The following is an 18,762-nucleotide window of genomic DNA, read 5'->3' as shown; positions in this document are numbered from 1 at the left end:
CTTGCAAGGCAGCATACACTGACTGCCCACCTCTCCTGTGAAAGTCAAGAGGAGGAGAAGATGCTCATCTCACTTGGGATCAGGTCCTGCATGTGTACATATAGGGTTAACAGAAGATCTTTTAATACATAGTAGTTCTTGGCAGGGTTCAATTTCCAGAGCAATTTCTCAGGAAACCAGAGGTGAAGAATGGCAGCACCTTTGCTGACCGTCCCTTGCTGAGCCATAAATTGATACTGATTGTAAGTGAAGAAGGTCTCCAGTAATAGCTTGGCAAGGTGGCAGCAGCCATAAATATGTGGGAAAGAAAGAGGCCATCTCCTAACACACTGGTTATCTCCAGAGGAAAATTGCAGCACTTCCTATTAGACTTTTAGATAATTAAAAAGAAGAGATGTTACCCTGCTGATTATTTGTATTGTTGAGCTTAGTTCACATAGAAGTAATCAGCCATGCCAGCTGATATTCACTCATGCAATCGTTATTCTATCTTAAGTTCTGAATTGGCGATATTTGTTGGTTTTACCCTGTTTTTACAGCGATAAGGCAAGCACAGATAACTGCATTTAAAAGGATAGTTTTTAAATATCACAGATCCATAGGAAAGCTTCAAAACATAACTCAACTGTAGCTCTGAGAAGAAAAAAAAAAAAAGAGTCTAAACTTCATTAATAATATTTTTAAATCTTCCATGGTTTGAAAGGTTGGGATGCCAGCAAAGCCTCCAAGGCCAGAAATTATCAAGTTTAACTGCTAGAACCTATAAGTACAGTATGTGCTGGGTTTGCAAGAAAGTCATTTAATATGTGTAATTAATTTGTCCAAGACTCTTCTTGGTTTATTACAATATTTTGATCTCTCTCAGAGCCAGTCTGAGCTCCATGGAGTTCTGCCCTTGGCTCTACAGAACCTGTTCACCTGGCAACAGTGAGGCCCAGCCTGGCCACCATGTTGAGGCCCGGCATGGCTGCCATGTTGAGGCCTGGGCCAGGCACTGTGGCGCTGGTGCCCTCTGAGGTGGCACCAGCTGCTCTCCACCGCCTGCAGAGCCTGGGTGAGCAAGTGCAGGGCCTGGGGGACTGCTGAGGCTCCTCCAGTCCACCATGCCAGGATGTGGGTTCTGCCATATGGAAAGGAGGACTGGTCTCCCTGGGGACTGCGACCCCCCCAGCCCAGGGTGGGCAGAAGCAGGGAAAGCCCAAAACCTGGCACTATGCCTACATTTTGTACTGTCCTGATAAGGGAGGTCAGGGCTTAATAGCATTTTTTTTTTTTTTTTATCAATGTTTTCTGCCATTTTAAATATCCACCTAAGAAAATATGGCTAACATTATCCCCATGGCTGCATTGGCCATGGACTGTCTTCCTGGTTACCTGTAACCTAGTTTACTAGGGTTGGTATAGGAGATGGAAAATCTGAAGGAAAGAGACACCGCAAGTGTTTGGTGGAGACAAGCTTTGTGTAGGCCGTGTGTTTCTAAATGAGATGGCTGCCATGGATATTAATGCATTTCCTCCTTGTCTTTTGGTTTTATTATCACATATGTGGCCATCTGGTTCCTCTGTGGGACTCCCAAGACTTTTTGGCAAGCACATATGAGAAGATGTCTAGGGTTTTTCTTCAAGCCTTTCTACTACATCTTATTTCTGGAAACACTGCTTAAAAAAGAGTTTTCACTGACAGTTACAGTTTCTACCTGTAACACAAACCTCCTCACAGTGCTGATGTTGTGGAGCAGTGTTGAGAAAAGTCTTTGTTCAACCAGAAGTCTGGTGGCACATTAAGAAAATAAATGTGCTTTGCACAGTGGTCGGGCATGTCAATGCACTGTGGCAGGTGGTGCGAGACAGATGCTTGTAGTCCCCTCAGCCTCCAAAGTGAGAATGTGGCATAGTATTTGAAGGGAGAAAGAAAATTTAAATACGCTTAGATAACAAATTCATTCTTTTCAGTTCTTGAGAGATTATAAAACCCTTGAATTGTCTTGAATGTTATTTTTTCTTGGGCTGTATCAGACAAGAACCTGCTTATGGAGCTGTTGGGCCTTCTTAGATGATAAATTTCACCTATAGAATCACATTTATCATGGTCCCTCTTGTAGGAAATGCAGCCTGCTTTCAGGGTAGCTGGATGGATTGCGGAGCTGCAGAATTGGAACAATTCAGCAATCAGCAACTTGGTGCAAAGGTCTTCACAAAGGAGATGAAGCGCTGACTAAAAACAGAATCAATTTGCTTTAGAAGGAAAGATTAATCATATTGCAAGAGAAGGATTGCTTCAAGTGTAAGCAAGGAAATTGTGCTAAGAGTAATAATGTTTTCCAGATAAAAAGCACCAAATAAACTAACTAACAGGAGATAGATTTCAGACAAGTTTTATCTGGGTCCAGAGCACTTCTCTTTGAGAAGCAGGGGCAGACATATTAAGGCTGAGCAATCCCAAAGGATGGATACCATGCTGGGGGACATTGCCTCTGGTTATCACTTCAAATTTTCCGATTTCAGAACATTCAAAACTTTCCATTGCTGTCAAGTCTGTTTAACTGTGATGGAAAGTTATTTTTGTCTATCAAAACTGGTTTCTTATAAATAGCCAGGATTGGGCACAGCCTGTGGTTACGGATGTATATCGCAAAAACTCACTTTTGGAAGCTTGAGCTGTCAGATGAGGGAACAAGGGCCTGAGCTCCCCCATTACTTCTGAGATTTGTTTTAGGGCATTATCTCAACAGCTTAGTTTCAAAGGCTGTACAAATATAATGTTCCTAATAGAGCTTAAAACCTAGAGGTCAGAAAAAGCCATGCACAGATGAGACGAATGGCTTGGAGTGACATAAGCCATAGGAAGAGATCTAATTTGATGTGGAAATACTCCACCAGTGAATGCCTGTGGTCACAGTACTCTGCCCTCCTGGCCACTGCCAGGCTTCAGTCCATCACGTGCCCTAAGAAACCAGGGGATTTGAGGAGGGATTTCAGGTGTGACAAAGCAGTGACACTGCTGTGTGGAGGGGATAAACTGTGACTGATGCTGTTTTGGAGTGAGAAGCTTGTGCTTGTGGCACTGAATGAGAGAGGTCGGGAGAGGGGCTGAAAATAGATAGCTGACATTTTTTACATGTCACCTTGCTTGACACTTTTAAAAGGCTGAAAGGTTTGATGAAAAGAGTTTTGGAAGTGAAGTAGGTGTCATAAAAGGGTGAATTTGGGAGCAGCATGTAAGAAAAAAAAAAAGGCAAGACTTTTCAGAAGGATCATTTTTTTGATAGAAAAGCTGTATATGAGAAACTATACATCACTAATGTCGGCTTACATTTGGTGTTTAGTTTTGGTTTACTAACTGACATGGGAGGAAATTGAAAACATCTGAATGCTTTATCACATCATTTTTTTCTGAAGGAGGTCTTTCATCTAGGAAACAGATTTTGACGGAGAAAATAAAATAACAAAAGAGAAAATCAAATAGATAAAAAGAAATCAAGAGGCTGTCTAGAAGAGAGATGACCTAAAGGATGAGGAAAAACAAAACAAAACAAACAAACGAACAAAAAAAAAAACACCTTCACAAGTAAAACATAGATTTTAACATGGATTTTTTATTTTTGCACAATGTGCCCTAAATTATATTTCTGAAGAAAATAGCTAATAGTTCTGTTGATTTTAAGATGGTAAAAAGACTGTGGTTTCAGACTGCTGTCATTAGAAAGAATTGTCTAGAATTACTACTAAATGACAAAACTGGGGCAATTCTGCCCTTAAACAACCCACTCTACTGCTTGCTAAATACATAGGTTTGTTTTCTGACATCTCTCCTACTGAGAGCCATAAGTTACAGAAGGTGCCACACTGATAGGTGATCATCGTCAGGTGTTGAAGATAGGCAGGTAAAGCAGGGGTAGTGGCTGCACATGGGCTTTGTTTACACTAATTCAGGATAAAGAGCCTAGTGAAATAAGACAGTTGCCAGTATACAACAAGTCAGTAAGTCAAACTAAAAACAGAGCTCTCTTCTCAGCAGGGTGACTGTCTTGTCTTCACTCCAAATTCACTTATGCTTAGATTAAGTATTTATTTTCTCCACACTCCCCCATCCCCATGTGGATTTAGTCTCTTTTACAAAATGAGGGTATAAAAAAATGTTATGCCACTGTAACAGGTACAACTATCTTTAGGATGAATTCAAATCACAGAATGGTTGAGGTTGGAAGGAACCTATGGAGATACCTGGTCCAACCTCCCTGCTCAAGCAGCGTCCCCTAGTGCACATTACCTGGGATTGTGTCCTGATGGCTTTTGAATATCTCCAGGGAAGAACAGCTTCTCTGGGCAATTGTTATTCTAGCTCAAACTAAATTAAATTTAATGATAAAAAGAGTACCTCTGTAGTAACATAAATCTCACTTCAGACTTTGATGAATCCAGATTAGTATTTTTGATTGGAAAGAGACATAATGAAGCCATGGCTACTTGGAAAAATTCTAAAGATAAGCTACACCCTACTTAACAGGAAATTATTTTGATCCACAACTTTTACTGTAGTTTAATAGCCCCTGAACTTCCCTCAATTACTGTTTTAAAAGATTATTTCTGAAGAATTTAATTTGGAACCATTTTATGACTAAAAATTTTATCAAGTCCCATGGACCTCATATGCCATTTGTGCATTTGCCTATTCTGTGCACAAGGAGAAGTGTGAAAAACACTGACAACTTAAGAACAGGGCAAAAGTGATTCAGCAAATACTTTTAAATCAAAAATCCTTCACATCAGAGTTATTTTCACAGCACAATAAAGCAATGCTTGAACCTTAAAACCCATACATTTTTATTTTACTGTATTTTCAATTTAGAAAAACACGTGAAAAATGAAGACTATACATTCAGTGGGGAAATTGTGCAGCATCTTGAAGATACTATTACTGCTATTAAGAAATTGGTAAGAAAACATCATGCTTAGTTTTAGATATATGGCAAATAAATCACTTGTAACCATCAGATCAGTCTTTTAGGGCTGTAATTTTATGAGTATTTTTTTATGTAAGTTATATTCTACCTCACAAGAGACAGGGGTGGTTTGGGGTGAAGTTTGGGGGAGGGTGCCCACACACACTTTGCTGCCTGCAGAAGCGTGGCTGTAATTGAACAAACCAACCTGAGTGGAGCAGATCACACAACTGGTCCAAGCCTCAGCTCACCTACTGGCATTTCAGTGTGGGAACAGTAGATGCCTTTCTCACTAGGGGCTAGTGAAATTTGAGGCCTACCCAGACTTGTGCTGAAGTCAAAAGAGGAAGGGTCTTATACTCAGCAGAGTAAGTTAGGACTCGGGGTAGAAGTTTGTTCCAAGCTCTGTCCTGTCTTCATAGGTTGCTTTTGCTCAAGAGATGGAAGCTCTAGGCCAACACTGGCTTCATAGCAGCATCACAAAAATCACCTGAAGGAAGCTTGTATGGAGCCTTTTTCATCATAAGGGCCTTAATGCTGTCTGTGCAAGGGAGAAATTGAATGATTCTTTCTTGGGGATACTGGGAGGATACACCCAGTGATCTCAGTGAGTTCAGCAGATGGTACAGGGTCCAGCAAGACGGTGGTTTGCCTGCCAACCAGGTCCAAAGGGATTGTTGTGGAACAGCTAGCCTTTCTTTGAGACAACTGCATTGTGTATGGTAGTAAGAGATCTTACAGCAATTATCAGCTAAGGGTGGCTGTTCATGGGTAACTAACTTTTGCTGTAAGACCTCAGAGGTCATTAAAGCCAGAATAGCTTCAAGCAGGTTTTTTAACAAGTATCTCCATAACGTGTTTGTCTAGGTAGGTGTAAATCTTGTAAAAACTCTCCTTTCTCCTTCAGTAGACCTCTAAATCATCTATTTCAGACCAGCTCTGCATGAGTCTTATGAGTGTTTTACATAACATGCTGAAATCATAAAGCTGTTTTCTTTCTCACTGCTTCAGCTAATTGAGGATGTAATTCATATGAAATTAAAAACCTTCTACACATTTATTATATATCTCTAAATATTTCATCTTCTCAAGGAAGGGCTAGTAATTTATATGCATGCATATAGAATTTGCTCTGCAGACAGCAAAATTCAACAGCATCATTTCTTCCTACAGTGTCTTAGCTGGTGATTTTAACTGCTAGTAAAAATGAAGGAGAAAGATAGGTTTAGTTTTATGCATAAGCTCTGGTGCCCTTGGCAGCATCTATTTAAGAACTGATATATTTTCCCAGACATTAGGGGGTTTTATCAATCCACTGACAATTCTCAGTCACAAAACTTTGTGTTGTTTTTTTTTGTTGGTTTTTTTTTTTTTTTCAGTTGTTTGAGGGCTCCTCCCACCATTAATGCAGTCTTCAGGTTTTCTCTTGCTCCACCTTCACCCTAAGTGACCCTTCTTGTACCAGCAATTATGAACCAGCAGATGACTTTCTGGTGTTTCTGAAGGCCAGCTATGGTCTCCGTTCTTCAGTATAGCTTCAGGCCACATGGAAATAAGGCTCTTCTGTTGCTTTAATAACACTCTTCATTCACAGTGGCAGAAGCTGACAGCTAAAATCTTCCCTGCTACCTCAGCTTTTGCAGCAGAGACGTGGGCAACAGCTTCCTCAAGAGTGTTAACAGCCAGAAGCCAAAAGTTTCTAGAGATATGTAGATTTGGTCAGCTACCTGTAAAAGAAGTTACTTGTTATTTTGAAGTGTGGAAGAAAGGAGGAAAGAGCAAGTATGAGGAAGGGAAATAAAGTATTTAGATGTGAAAAATATTCAATATGAAATAGCTTAAAAACAAATATGAAAAAAAAATGGTTTTTTAAGGAAGAAGTGCTTTTTCATCAGCTGTTGTATTAGTTCTCATTTATGGGTTTGTTAATTGTTAGGAAGAAATTCGAAGGCACACCATTGAATGCCTAGAAGAAGAGACTATAAAAAACAGCAATCTTCGCTTCAGATTGCAGAATTTTCCAAGAGAGATCACTGCAGAGATGACAGGTAGTACTGCCCTAACCAGCTGTGAAAAAGGAGAGAATTGAATTTTCTATACATTTAAACATGTTTGAAGTATTCTATAAAATGAATCTTACCGCTAAAGGTAAATTGCTTTCGGTAACTTCTTAATGAAAAAATGTGGGTGACACCGTAAGGGGTTATTCTCTTACAAAACAGTGTAAATGAGAAACATCTCCACTGAAGACTGTGCATGAGCACTGGAGGAGTGACTGGGGAACGGCAGCATTCAGTTCTGATCCCAGCTGTGCTACAGCCTGTCTCTGGTACTTGCAATAGAGCACTTGAGTGCTCTGTGCTGTGAATTCCCTCCTGTAGGGTTCACAATGATATGACATTACTTTTGGGTGGGTTTCATCTGGCCAAATGCTAATCAACTGGCTCATATGGTTGGTGAAGAGAAAGAGGCACTTGGAGGCATGAGTCATCTCATCCTAGAATAGATGTTTAAAAGAAGTCAGAAGAATCATGAACTAGAAGTGCCTCATTCTCTCCACTGGCTATGAAGGGATGCTAAAACAATAGCAGGTGTCTAGAAGAAAATAAATATTGAGCTTTATTTCTCTGTTTTGTTTGTTTTTGTTTGTTTGTTTGTTTTGTTGTTTTGTTTTTTTTTTCCTCAGATGTGGTTTCATTTTTGAGATGAATATGCCAAGGCATGCTTTGCTACCTCCCTTCTAACTGCACTGTAGTCCCAAAGGACAGTGGTCAAGTATCTGATCTAGATGAATACTGAGATTTCTTCTTTTGGGGAGGAGCAAGGGAGTTGAGTTTGTGTATCTGGATAGCCATGAGGCTGCATGGTTATAGGTGTGGGGGCTCAGGAGGAGGGATGGCAATGAGACAGGGGGAGCAGGACTTCTTTTGGTGTATTATGGAGTTATATCAGCTTCAGATTCATTGTGAAACAGCAGCCAGAGCTTTGGTATTTTTTTTCCATCTGTATTCTGTGTTTGTTGGTTAGTTTCTTACAGCAAGTTTCCTCCCTCACCTCTCTCTGCCTATAGCACTGGTTGCTATGCAGTCGGCTGTTTGGACTAGCTGCTGCCATTCTGCACCGAGTGTTTTTTTGTGTGGGTGGATGTACACTAACGTGGCTGTTATCTCTGAAGCTGAAAGGATGCTGTAGTACAACGCCCATGCACAGAAGAGCTTTATCCACAGCACCTCTTCATGCAGGCTCTTCAGTTTCACAAAACTGTGGCTCTTTGAGGAGAAATGCTGCTGAATATTGAGCAAGGTGTTCCTGTTCCTTCTCCCTGGCTGCTAAGGCTGGTTGTGCAGGAGATAGTTGTTTTTTTCAGTGAAGTAATTTTTATCAGCTCACTGTACGTCTAGGGAATTTTGTAGACATATAATATGAAAAAGAGCAATTGTTCTCTGAGAACACAGCAGACTTTTTCTTGTTGATAGATGCAGATGACTTAGGGAAAATGTGATAAGACTAAAAGGCTGAAATAAAGTGTGTGATTTAGGGGATGTTATTGAGTGAGTGTCCTAGAATCACAGCTATCCCTTGCCAGGTGACAGTATCTATAGTAGTGAGCTAAAGATTATGAATCAATCCCTTTATGCATTACCTCTGATATGCCTTTTTTTATATCTAAGAGGCTTCTGTGTGTTTGCTATTTATTTTGTAGCTCTTGTTAATGCAGCACGCGAATCTAGTGCTGCTCAGATAAATCAGCTGCAGTCTGCATTGAAGAGCATTGCTTATGAAATTGAATTGCTGGATGAGAAGCAAACCCTTTGTGAAAGACAGAATGCTGCACTGTGGTATGTATTTATTTGAACAAGGAAAACCATACTGGCAAGATGATTAAGGCGAATTGAAATGTTATCAAAACATGGTGAGTAGTGCTTGTCCCTCACCCCTGCAGCTAGCCGCAAATGTTTCTAGGCAATTCTTCGCTGCAGCAGCAAAGCAAGCCTGATTTTTAAGATCTTGTTTCTTGAACAGCAGAGCCTGCTTGCTGCTGCCTGCCCCCTGTGGCCCTGATAAGCTTGCTCAGAGAAAACTGGCTGCAGCTTTGCTTCTCACGCTGGCAGGGAGAGTTTTCTCTTTCAGCAATTTATGTTAAGGAACAAGTATGAAGATTGTAATTGGCAGGTTTGAAAAAAAAAATAATGTGGAAGGGACTCTGAATCAGTAACTGTGATAGAGATCCCTCTTCAAGACTTATCTGAAGAGGATACAGAGACTTGGGAGATAGTTGTTTTCTCCCTGCCAGATTTCATGTTACTGTCACCTTCTGGCATGCTGCTATAGAGCTGTTCAAAAATAAGCCACAATGCATTTTCTTAAGGGAAGTCTTCTTCATTCGTTTAGTGCCTGAAAACAGCCCTTCCATTTTTAATAAAACTCATGGAAAATAATCACATTGGAAAAAGTAAAACTGCATAACTATCACAATAAATAAATGAAAGCTGCTCCATTATAATTAAAAGTCTTAGATGGTGCCAGTGGGTGCCAGCCCTTTATATATTTAGGGCTATAGCATGAACAGAGTTACTAACACATGGATAGGAAAGTATTGAATTCAACAAACATTTGAACCAAATATCGGAATGAATAGTAGGAAGTATTATATGCATTTTTATTTTATTTTTTTCCAGTGAGGAACAAGAATACTTGCAGACACAGCATAAAAGAAGAGTAGACTTGCTGAATGAAAGGATGGCAACAAAAATTAACACAAATGTTCTGTTAATTGAGACTTACAATAAAACAAGGGAGACAGAAAGAGAAATAATCAGGGCAAAGGCAGCGTTACAGGAATTAAAAGAAAAAATAGGTGAAAAAATCAGTAAACTTGAGAAAGAGAATGAAGAATGTGATGAAAAGGTAAAGGTTTTGAAATGTATTTCAGTTTTACAGATGGTTATATAGTGCCAAAAATGAAATGCTCTTTGAATTTGTGCTGAGTGTTGGGTTTAGCTTTCTCATACGGAGCTCACTTAGATCTCCATAGCAGCCAAACACAAAAATGACTCTTGTCATTGGGAGTGCACATGCACAAACTGACTCTTTTGACTTCTGCATACATGTGCTTGTGTATTCGTGTGTGTGTGGTGTATATGTAGACACACAAACGTGCACATCAAAATCAAATGGTATATGGAATTTGTTTCCTAGTAGTGCATCTCAGGATGTCATGTCTGTACTGGTTGTTTTTACTGGGTGTAGGATAAATAATCATATGCTGGAATTTCACCCCTCCAGACACACTTCTTAAAATAAAGGTACCTATATTTACTAGCAAACTCTGTGATAAGTTTTCACTGTTTATTTATTTATTTTATCCTGCCCTACTTTCAGTTGCATATATTTGGTATCGTTTCTGAATGCTAACATAAAAATAGATGAATAGATTAAAAGAAAACTTCCAAGTAGAAAACATTTTTCTGCAGAACAGAACTGTAGCTGTGTTCCTAGGATGGTATAATCTGTTTCCTACACTGAAATAAAATCACAAAAACTTTTGAGAGAACAGATCCTAATTTGCATCTTTTATTAATTATTGTTTCTTTTTCTTAAAGAATTTACTCATTAGGTACATAGCTGTGTTTTCTTTTTTTTTTTACATATTTTTTTCTTCCACTGTAAATTTAGTGCTTGGTTAATTTTGGAAGGCTCCAGATGCTTTAGTATTAAATTTTAAACAATGCATAGCTAATTGCTCAGGGTGAATTAATCGTATTATTTTTAATGTAGAACAGGGAAATGAAAAACATGCTTGATATTCAGGAGGCAAAAACTTCAGCAAAAAAGGATGAATTTGAAAAATTGAATATAAAATTAATGGACCTACAACACTTGATAAGTCTGACTTCAACAGTAAGTTAAATGCAAAATAGTTTTGGTTCATTGTTAGTGCAAAGATCAAAATTTAATTTTCATAACTAGTCAAAGTGAGGGGAATTTACAGTGAAATACCAACTACCTTTTAAGAAGAAAAACAAGCTTATACGGTATCTAATTGACTGGCATTATTGACTAATTTCTCATTTGTAAATCTCTGTTAAAATAGAAGATCCATATAGAATGATTTTTTACCAATTTAATGAAATAGTTTGCTACTCTCTGTGCTGGTCAATTTATTCATCAGGACAGACTTATGGGGAACTTAAAAAAAAAAAAAAAGGAGAAAAAAGGAGGGAGGGGGGCAGGGTTCAGTGAGAGGATTACTTGGCCCTCAAGTCAGCTATTTGGAGCTAGCTGAAAAAGAAAAATGACAGTCGAGATATTTGGTGGGCACAAATGTGAAAAAAAAGGTAATTATAGTAGTTCAAGGCTGACATAAGGGGAAGAAATTTAGAAAAGACTTTTCTCAACTGTTGTGAAAGGGTTTGCATTGGAAGGTGTTGAAGAAATTGGAATGAGCAAGGAGCTCGTGGTGATGGTTGCACAGAACTTTATATGAATGCACTGACTAGAGCAAGGCAGTCCACAGTGGTGGACATGATAACTTTAAGAAGGCTCAAGATGTGGAGAGTGAAAGCTTATAGTGCTAAAAACAACTAAGCTTTCTTTGTCTTCCGTTTAATATTGGCTTCCAGATCAACCCTGCCTACTTTGGACCTGCTTTTCCCTTTCCAGTGGGATAATTTATGAGAGAAACGTAAGGAAAGATCAGTGTCCTTATCTTTCCTTTTATGATTTCTTACAGTGCTAGCTCAAACTGTGTGCGTTCAGTTTAACATCTGCTGAGTTACATAAGCACTACTGATAGCAGCCGTATGACAAAACTTAAGACGTGTGTGATAAGGTGATCCAAACTGAGACTAAAGCATAATTTTCTGCCCTAGCTTTGCCAACGTCTGTTAGAAGCATTGCTGCCTTTCCAGTAACAGTCGTTTCTGCCTATCACATTAGTGAAAATAACAGAACTGTGCATTGAGGTGCCCTTAAAAGACAGATTTCACAGGCTTATTTTTGGAAGTTTCTTATCTTACCAACCTGCATTGATTTATTTATTTTTAACCCCTCTAAGTGACTAAATGCAATAAATGCAGCCTTAACCACTGTTTCTTCAGCATTCTTGCTTTGCAGGCAGTAGAAATTTTGGCTATGAAATCTCAGACTAGCTAGAAAATAGTAGAGGAGAATCTCATTCAGATGTTATGAAATACCATTATTAAAAAAGACCAGTGGTAGTAAAGGGATTCATTATCTGCTGTTTTGAAAAATTATTTTATTTTGGTGTAGTCTGCTTTTTCTTGCTTTTTCTTTTTTTTTTCTTCATAGGCTATATGTAACGAGAGAAATCTCATAGCAAATCTGAAAAAAGAGAGTGAGCATTTGGAAGAAAAAATTGAATTTAAAAAGAGAGACATGCTGGGAGTCTTGGAAAAGAAGTAAGAATTATTAGATGATTTGATTTGATCTTTCTTCTCTACCTGCATCAGTGTTTTCACTGGAAAGCTTTGCACTAGCCATGCTCTATAAAGCATCTGAATTATTTATACTGTAAAATAGCTAACAAATCCAAGGTGTCTCTTGATAAATACATTTCTATTAGCTTCAGTGGGAATGCCATAAAGACTCAGAAGATAGCTGGGGTTAATCTGAATTAGCTATCAGGGAACAAATATTCACTAACAGTGCCCTTTGCACTAGAGCTATGCTCAGTTATGCAGTGTATGTGGTGGCTGTGTCAGCTGTTGCTCTCTGCACATGCTATCATCTTCCTGTCAGCCAGAATACTTATTTGCTATGGCATAGAGACTATTTTTTTCTGTATGTTCTCTGAGGTGCAAAGTGTAGCAAATGATGTGAATAAGCAAAATAACCTGAATGTCATTCTATGGGCTTGTTTACTACACACGTGGAGCTCAGTGTGGAGATCCTCAATTGAGCATTATCCAGGCTAGCTCCATAGCTGCTTCTCCTCTCTTCCTCTGTATCAGATTCCTTTCTTGAAGCACTTCAGGTAGACTAGTGCTTCTTGCATGGCTCCCAGTTTGTATAGTAGGCAAAGGAAATCAGTATCACTTGTACTGACTGCATCCACTAAAACATTCTTGCACAATGTACATCAGAATTGTAAATCCATGCTCAAATTTCACATTTTTAACCTGTAGATTGTTGCTGGTAGGATTTATTGGTAAATAAAGAAGGCCTGCCTGCTTGCTCTTTGAGTACTTTTTCTATCAGTTTGTGTATAGAAAATATTGCCCACAAGCCTTCTTTGGCTTGTCTTTTAAGATCTAGCAATAGAGAGCCTAGTAGTTCTGTATGTCCTTACCTTCTTTCCAGGTTTTGTTCTCATCAGATATATTAGAGGGAAGTAATGAATAAGGATATCTGAATGGAATAGAGCTCAAAAGCATGCAGACGTTGATGTAACTTACATTCACATGAGGGGCCTGAGAATAAGAATGCATAATTTTTAATAATCTTGTGTTAATACCCCCCTAAATATGCCCATGTTGACTTTGTTTAATAGAAATCAGCTTGATTCTGAATTACTGCTTTTACAATCAAAAATTGCACAAGAAAAAGAAGATTTTGATAAGGAACTTGAAAAGGTAAGAGATCTTTATTCTGGCTCAGAGTTCTTACTAGGCTAGGTCCCGAGAAAACTTTCAATAACAGGCCTATGCAAAGTGCGTCTTGAAATGCTTTAGGTGCTTTGATTTGGCCATACCTCTGTGTTTGATGGGTGCAAGCAGGTAGAAGAGGCACAAACATTTGCAGGACATGCAGTAGCCTTCTGCTCCGGACTCTGGGGCTAGTGCTGGAGGTAGTGGTGAGATCTGCTCTTCAGCTGAGACCATGGGCAGGTGTTGAGATACTTAAGTGGCACTAAGAGGTGGGTGTGAACCTGAAGGTGTGGTCTTGTGAGCTGCAATGCAGTGAAATAAAGAGGGTTGTGAGATTAGGATGTTGATTTGGGAGGGAGTATACATGCAATAAGAATGGGCAGGTAGATGGATGTAGGAGAGTGGTGGTGAGATTTGCTTACAAGGATGAGAATGGTATCCTGGTCTGGAAAGTTGCATGTGGAGTTCTCGTAGCGATTCTTGCTGATTTACTCTATGATTCCTTGGATTGTTATTAATTTATATTGCCTGTGTGGAAAAAGCCACTAGTGGTGGCACCCCATCTGCCAGAGCTGTGAAGGAAGGAAGGGCAGCTGCCTAGGACTATTGTTATGCAGACTACACACACCTTTCTGGGGCTGGTTTGCAAGTTACGTTCATGAACTCTTCTCCAGATATGCACATGTCTGAAAAGGTATCAGTCCATTAAAATCTCTGCCCTGCTGGCACTAGGCAGTGCTAGGTGGGAGCCACATTCTCCCCATCCCATACACACCTCCCTTGCACTTTACTGCACTCCCGCTGCCACAATCCAGGACCCCAGTCACCTGTTTCCTACCTCCTTTCTCTCTTGTCTTCCTGCCCATTCTCCTTCAGCCCTGACCCATGACTTCCATTCACTTTGATATTGCATGCCCTTATTCTACAATACGCATGTCCTTATTTCTAGGCTAAGGAGTATCTACAGAATGCTGAATGCCTGAATAAAAAACTTAAATCGGAAAATAAAGCTGCGCGCCAAAAGTTTGAACAAGCAGTGAAAGAAGAAAAACACTGGGCTAGAAAAAGGGACGAGATGGAGGCAAAGTAGGTTTCAGCTGTCAGCTTTTGGATACAGATATTTTAAGTTTGTCATTTTATGACTAATGCTTTTCTTGCTACATTGTGAGATCATGTTTCTGATGAAGAATCTAACATTTTTTTGTTTTCTTCTGGTAGATCGAAGCAATTATCCACTTTGTTGAATGAAAAGCTTGAATTTCTGGCAAATCTTGTGGTGGAAAAGAAGAACCTAGAGATGGAAATCAAAAGTCTTGAAGACAGCCTGCTGTATGTAATCTCTCAATATTGACAATAGTAAATGATTTCAGTGCCATTTACTCAGGAGCAAAGCTGGTGTGAGAGATTCTGAAATGTAACATTCAGTAAGGAAGCTAAATGGCTTTATGAACTATACAAGCAGGCTGGTGTGAAACTTCATACAGCTGCCAGTTATTCCAAGTCAGTCTGTGGTTTCTTATCGCCAGGTGAGGCATACACAAATAACAACGAATACAGTGCAGTGTGTGAAACTTCACAAACAGTGGTTGCGACTGCAAACTCCATATGGCGGTACCAAGTCCTGGTCCAAGCCACTACCATTTGATGGTTGTATCTGAGAAAATATGCTTTTACTCAGAGAAATCTAAATAAGCACAGATTTGCACCATGAACAAGTGCCCCAAAAAATAAATCTTTGGGTGTGTGGTCAGAGCACAACAGATTTCCTGTGCCCTATGCAGTAGCATATGGCTGGAAGGAGCATGGCCAAAGCACTCTCTCTTAGCTTGTAGCTGGTAGAAGAGATTTTGGACTTTGCTGCGATACATGAGGGCATGCCCATGTGTACTGACCCCAGACATCCTGCACTGGATCCAATTTGCCTATTTGCTAGAGAATCAGGACAGGAAGGCTGAACGTTCTACCCTAATAATCAAATTCTCTCATGTCAGAAGGGTAATCCTGGCAAAGGGGAGAGCTTTTCTTTTTCTCTTTGCTGGAGAGTCATCCTTTGCAAGGTAAAGGGAAAAGGTTCGGCCAATTAATGTCCCCCAAACATAGCAGTGCCAAATGTTTGCATATACTCTGTATTTTGAGTGCCACCAGTTGTCCTGGTTCTGTGCAGCATTTCATAGTGTGGCACTAGAGGGGCTGTGCTCCTAGGGTCTTTCTGTTCTCTCTCTAAATCCTCCTGAGGAATGTTTTTGTTAATATGGAGTTGTCCTACTTATGAATATAATTATAGATGAAATGTGAGAAAAGAATCGCTCACCTCCCTTTTCATACTGAACACGAAAACATACAATACATTCATTCTGCTTTGCAGGAAAAGAAGTACGTTTCTATTTTGATAGGAGCAGTGTCTTCTTCATTTTTCCTGGCAAAGGAGATATTGTTGCCATGTAAATGGGGAATGCAAATAAGACCATGAGGTAGCCATACACTGCTGAAGAGTACGAGAACTTGTAGTGAAGTGCAATGTAGTCTACAGCATATAAAACTAAATTTAAAGTATACTGAGGTGAATAATCATCACGTAATATCTTGACACTAATTGGATATCTACACTAATGATGGAAAGGAAAGGGTTTTAAGGGATTGACTCTCCCAGAGTCAATCAACTCTTAATTTCAGGCTTTTAAACTGGAGTGCATCAAACTATGCAAAATGTACCACAGCTCTGACGTCTTAAAAAAACTAATTGAAAAATCCCCTTTTCCCAGTCCCTGTCATACTTCTTTAGATTTTTATTTTATGTTTGTACATAGTAGCCTTGTTGTTTGACTCTTCACTGGCCTCCTGAGAAAGAGTATCTCGATATATCAAGTCCCAAATAATTTTATTTCAACATACAACACACAGACCTCCCAGTCAATTTTACAGGACCACCAAAGAATTATTTGGGGCACATCTCACTACTGTTGAAATGTCTTGGAATGCTGGTTTGATAATTGTAAGTTTTGCATTTGGAACAATAAGACCTTTAGAAGAAACTCCTATACCACCTCTTTGTAAATGCTTCTAGGGTTTGGAGCAGGTGCTTCCCATCACATTTGTGTCTTGAAGGAGTGAAAATCACTGTTTTCACACTGCTGACCTTTTTTGTTGTATTAAACTATCTTGGAATGTGTTGAATACATATTAAATTCATGCATTTTAATTTTTACCATACATAATACACTAAAAAATGCATACTAAGAATTTAAAATATGTTTGTGCATCTGTCTGGAAGTTCTACTTCTGAACATACTCTTCTTTACTATTTACTACTAATACATTAGAATAATTGTTCATTTCTGAAACATCTACTCTTGTGCTTTTGGATTTGTTTATTGTTTCTGAAATCCATATTGTTGGAAATCCAGGAGACTTGGAAAAGGTCTCCTGGATTTTCCTTGGTTCCTATCAGGACACTCTTAATTTTAAATTGATGTTTCTAACCAAAGAAACAATATGTAACACACAGCTATGGTTGAACATTAGTATGTATGTATTTTTGAGATATCACCTACAGGTACTATCTCCAACTTGCAAGTGTTGAAGGCTGATTGGTGGGAAGGAAATTTTGAAAAACTCCAGTAAAAATTTGAGATAAAGTGCTCTGCAAATGTTCAGCATTATTTCTGAACGTTTCTTTTTTTTTTTTTTTTCTTTTTTCCCCAGAATATCAAAGGAGATATATGCAAAAGAACTGGCATCTCTAGAGCAAAAATTGAAGACAGAAAAAAAGATGAGGTACAACTAACTAGTAATTGGGCATTGTGTTCTTTGTGTTCTTAAAAACAAAGCAGCACATTAATGAATTACTACACCTTGTTACTGCTCTTATATCAGTGATATAAACCCGAGGCCTCACTCTGTAAATATCCAGTGATATAATGGCAATAAAAGCACGTATCCTCAAATATACCCATGGTTTCATTTGAATAGTATCACTCTACTGTCAAGTGGTGAGAACCACTGAACTTTCATGTATGTGGCTCTTAATCATTATATCATTAAATGTTCTACTTAATTTCATAAGCTGAGAGTTGCCAGCATATGGACATTTCTAAAAACTGTAAAACTGTCTGTTGTTTATTTTAATTAATTTTAAGTGTAATTAATATTCATCGGTAACTAAATTGAATATTACACCATACTTTTGTCTCCAAAAAACAATCACACTCAATCCAAAAAGCTGTTTTTGCTTTTCCTCTTACTCTCATTAAAATGTTACTCTAAAATCTTTCTCTTTTGATAGCCAAGAATCTTTTCTTGACACCTAGTTTACATTTTGATGTAGATAGTTGTTTCTACATCAGTGTTGTCATTTTATCCTTTTCATAGTTTACAAACCCTAGGGATTTATGAACATGAAATCATGTCCCTTCCAGCCTTGCAACTTTCTAAGCAAAATTAGCCAAATTATATGGTCCAGACTTACATAAGTTAATTTTCAGTACCTTACAGAAACACTTAAATGAGAGTAGTCACCTTAGGATTCCGCCTGTGTGTTCAGTACAGGCAATTTTAAATAGAAATTCAGAGGTGGTTTTTTTTGGTTGTTGCTGTGTTCAGTCTTTTTATGCATCTCTCCTAGATTCTGTCAGGATACCAGATTTCCTGCTGAACCACTTTGATCATAGTCCTGAAGTTACAGTAGATATGTTTGAGTTTTCCAATATCTTAAATGAGGCTTGCTATACCTCTGATAATGCTATGTCTGCCTTCAGTGTTTTTCACCCAGTTTCAACTTATTTTTGCTTATGTATCTGTCACTAGAGTAATGCTTCAGTGGAAGCTACTGTACTTAAAAAAGCAGAGAAAACTCTTTTTCTCAGAGGAGGAGAACATAAGCAGAGAAGCGAGTGAAAGGATAGAGGCTCTTAGAAAAAGGCATGCTGAACTACTTCTGAAGGTATGTTAAACAGCAGATGATATAACCCATGACGTTCAGTGATATAGTAAGTTCATGCTGTACATTCGGAGTAAACTGGTACTGAAGTAAGTAGCCTCTAAAGGTCATTGTAAGCTATTAAACATGATATCAGGACTAATGATCTTTGATATCTAAAGACAGGTCTGGACATAGTGCTAGGCAACTGGCTTCAGGTGGCCCTGCATGAGCAGGGAGGCTGGACAAAATGACCACCAGAGGTCCCTTCCAACCCCAACCATTCTGTGATTTG

At 38.8% G+C, this 18,762-nt stretch overlaps 1 protein-coding gene across 3 annotated transcripts in view; it reads left to right on the top strand.

Annotated features, from left to right (window-relative positions):
* Positions 1 to 913: 913 nt before the first annotated feature.
* The window catches only part of CCDC175 (coiled-coil domain containing 175), a 28,780-nt gene continuing 10,931 nt past the window's right edge, over positions 914 to 18,762 (top strand). For all 3 annotated transcript variants that reach the window (XM_072038152.1, XM_072038153.1, XM_072038151.1), the window contains exons 1-12: positions 914 to 1,054; positions 4,850 to 4,935; positions 6,880 to 6,991; positions 8,647 to 8,782; positions 9,623 to 9,851; positions 10,722 to 10,844; positions 12,255 to 12,364; positions 13,456 to 13,537; positions 14,502 to 14,638; positions 14,771 to 14,881; positions 17,255 to 17,326; positions 18,356 to 18,491. In XM_072038152.1, coding sequence (XP_071894253.1) covers positions 949 to 1,054; positions 4,850 to 4,935; positions 6,880 to 6,991; positions 8,647 to 8,782; positions 9,623 to 9,851; positions 10,722 to 10,844; positions 12,255 to 12,364; positions 13,456 to 13,537; positions 14,502 to 14,638; positions 14,771 to 14,881; positions 17,255 to 17,326; positions 18,356 to 18,491 — 1,440 coding nt within the window. In that variant the 5' untranslated portion in view covers positions 914 to 948. The remainder of the gene's footprint in view (positions 1,055 to 4,849; positions 4,936 to 6,879; positions 6,992 to 8,646; positions 8,783 to 9,622; positions 9,852 to 10,721; positions 10,845 to 12,254; positions 12,365 to 13,455; positions 13,538 to 14,501; positions 14,639 to 14,770; positions 14,882 to 17,254; positions 17,327 to 18,355; positions 18,492 to 18,762) is intronic.

This window comes from Anas platyrhynchos, chromosome 5, assembly GCF_047663525.1.
Source record: "Anas platyrhynchos isolate ZD024472 breed Pekin duck chromosome 5, IASCAAS_PekinDuck_T2T, whole genome shotgun sequence".
NCBI classification, from domain to species: domain Eukaryota; kingdom Metazoa; phylum Chordata; class Aves; order Anseriformes; family Anatidae; genus Anas; species Anas platyrhynchos.
This window is presented reverse-complemented; position numbering and strand designations above follow the sequence as displayed.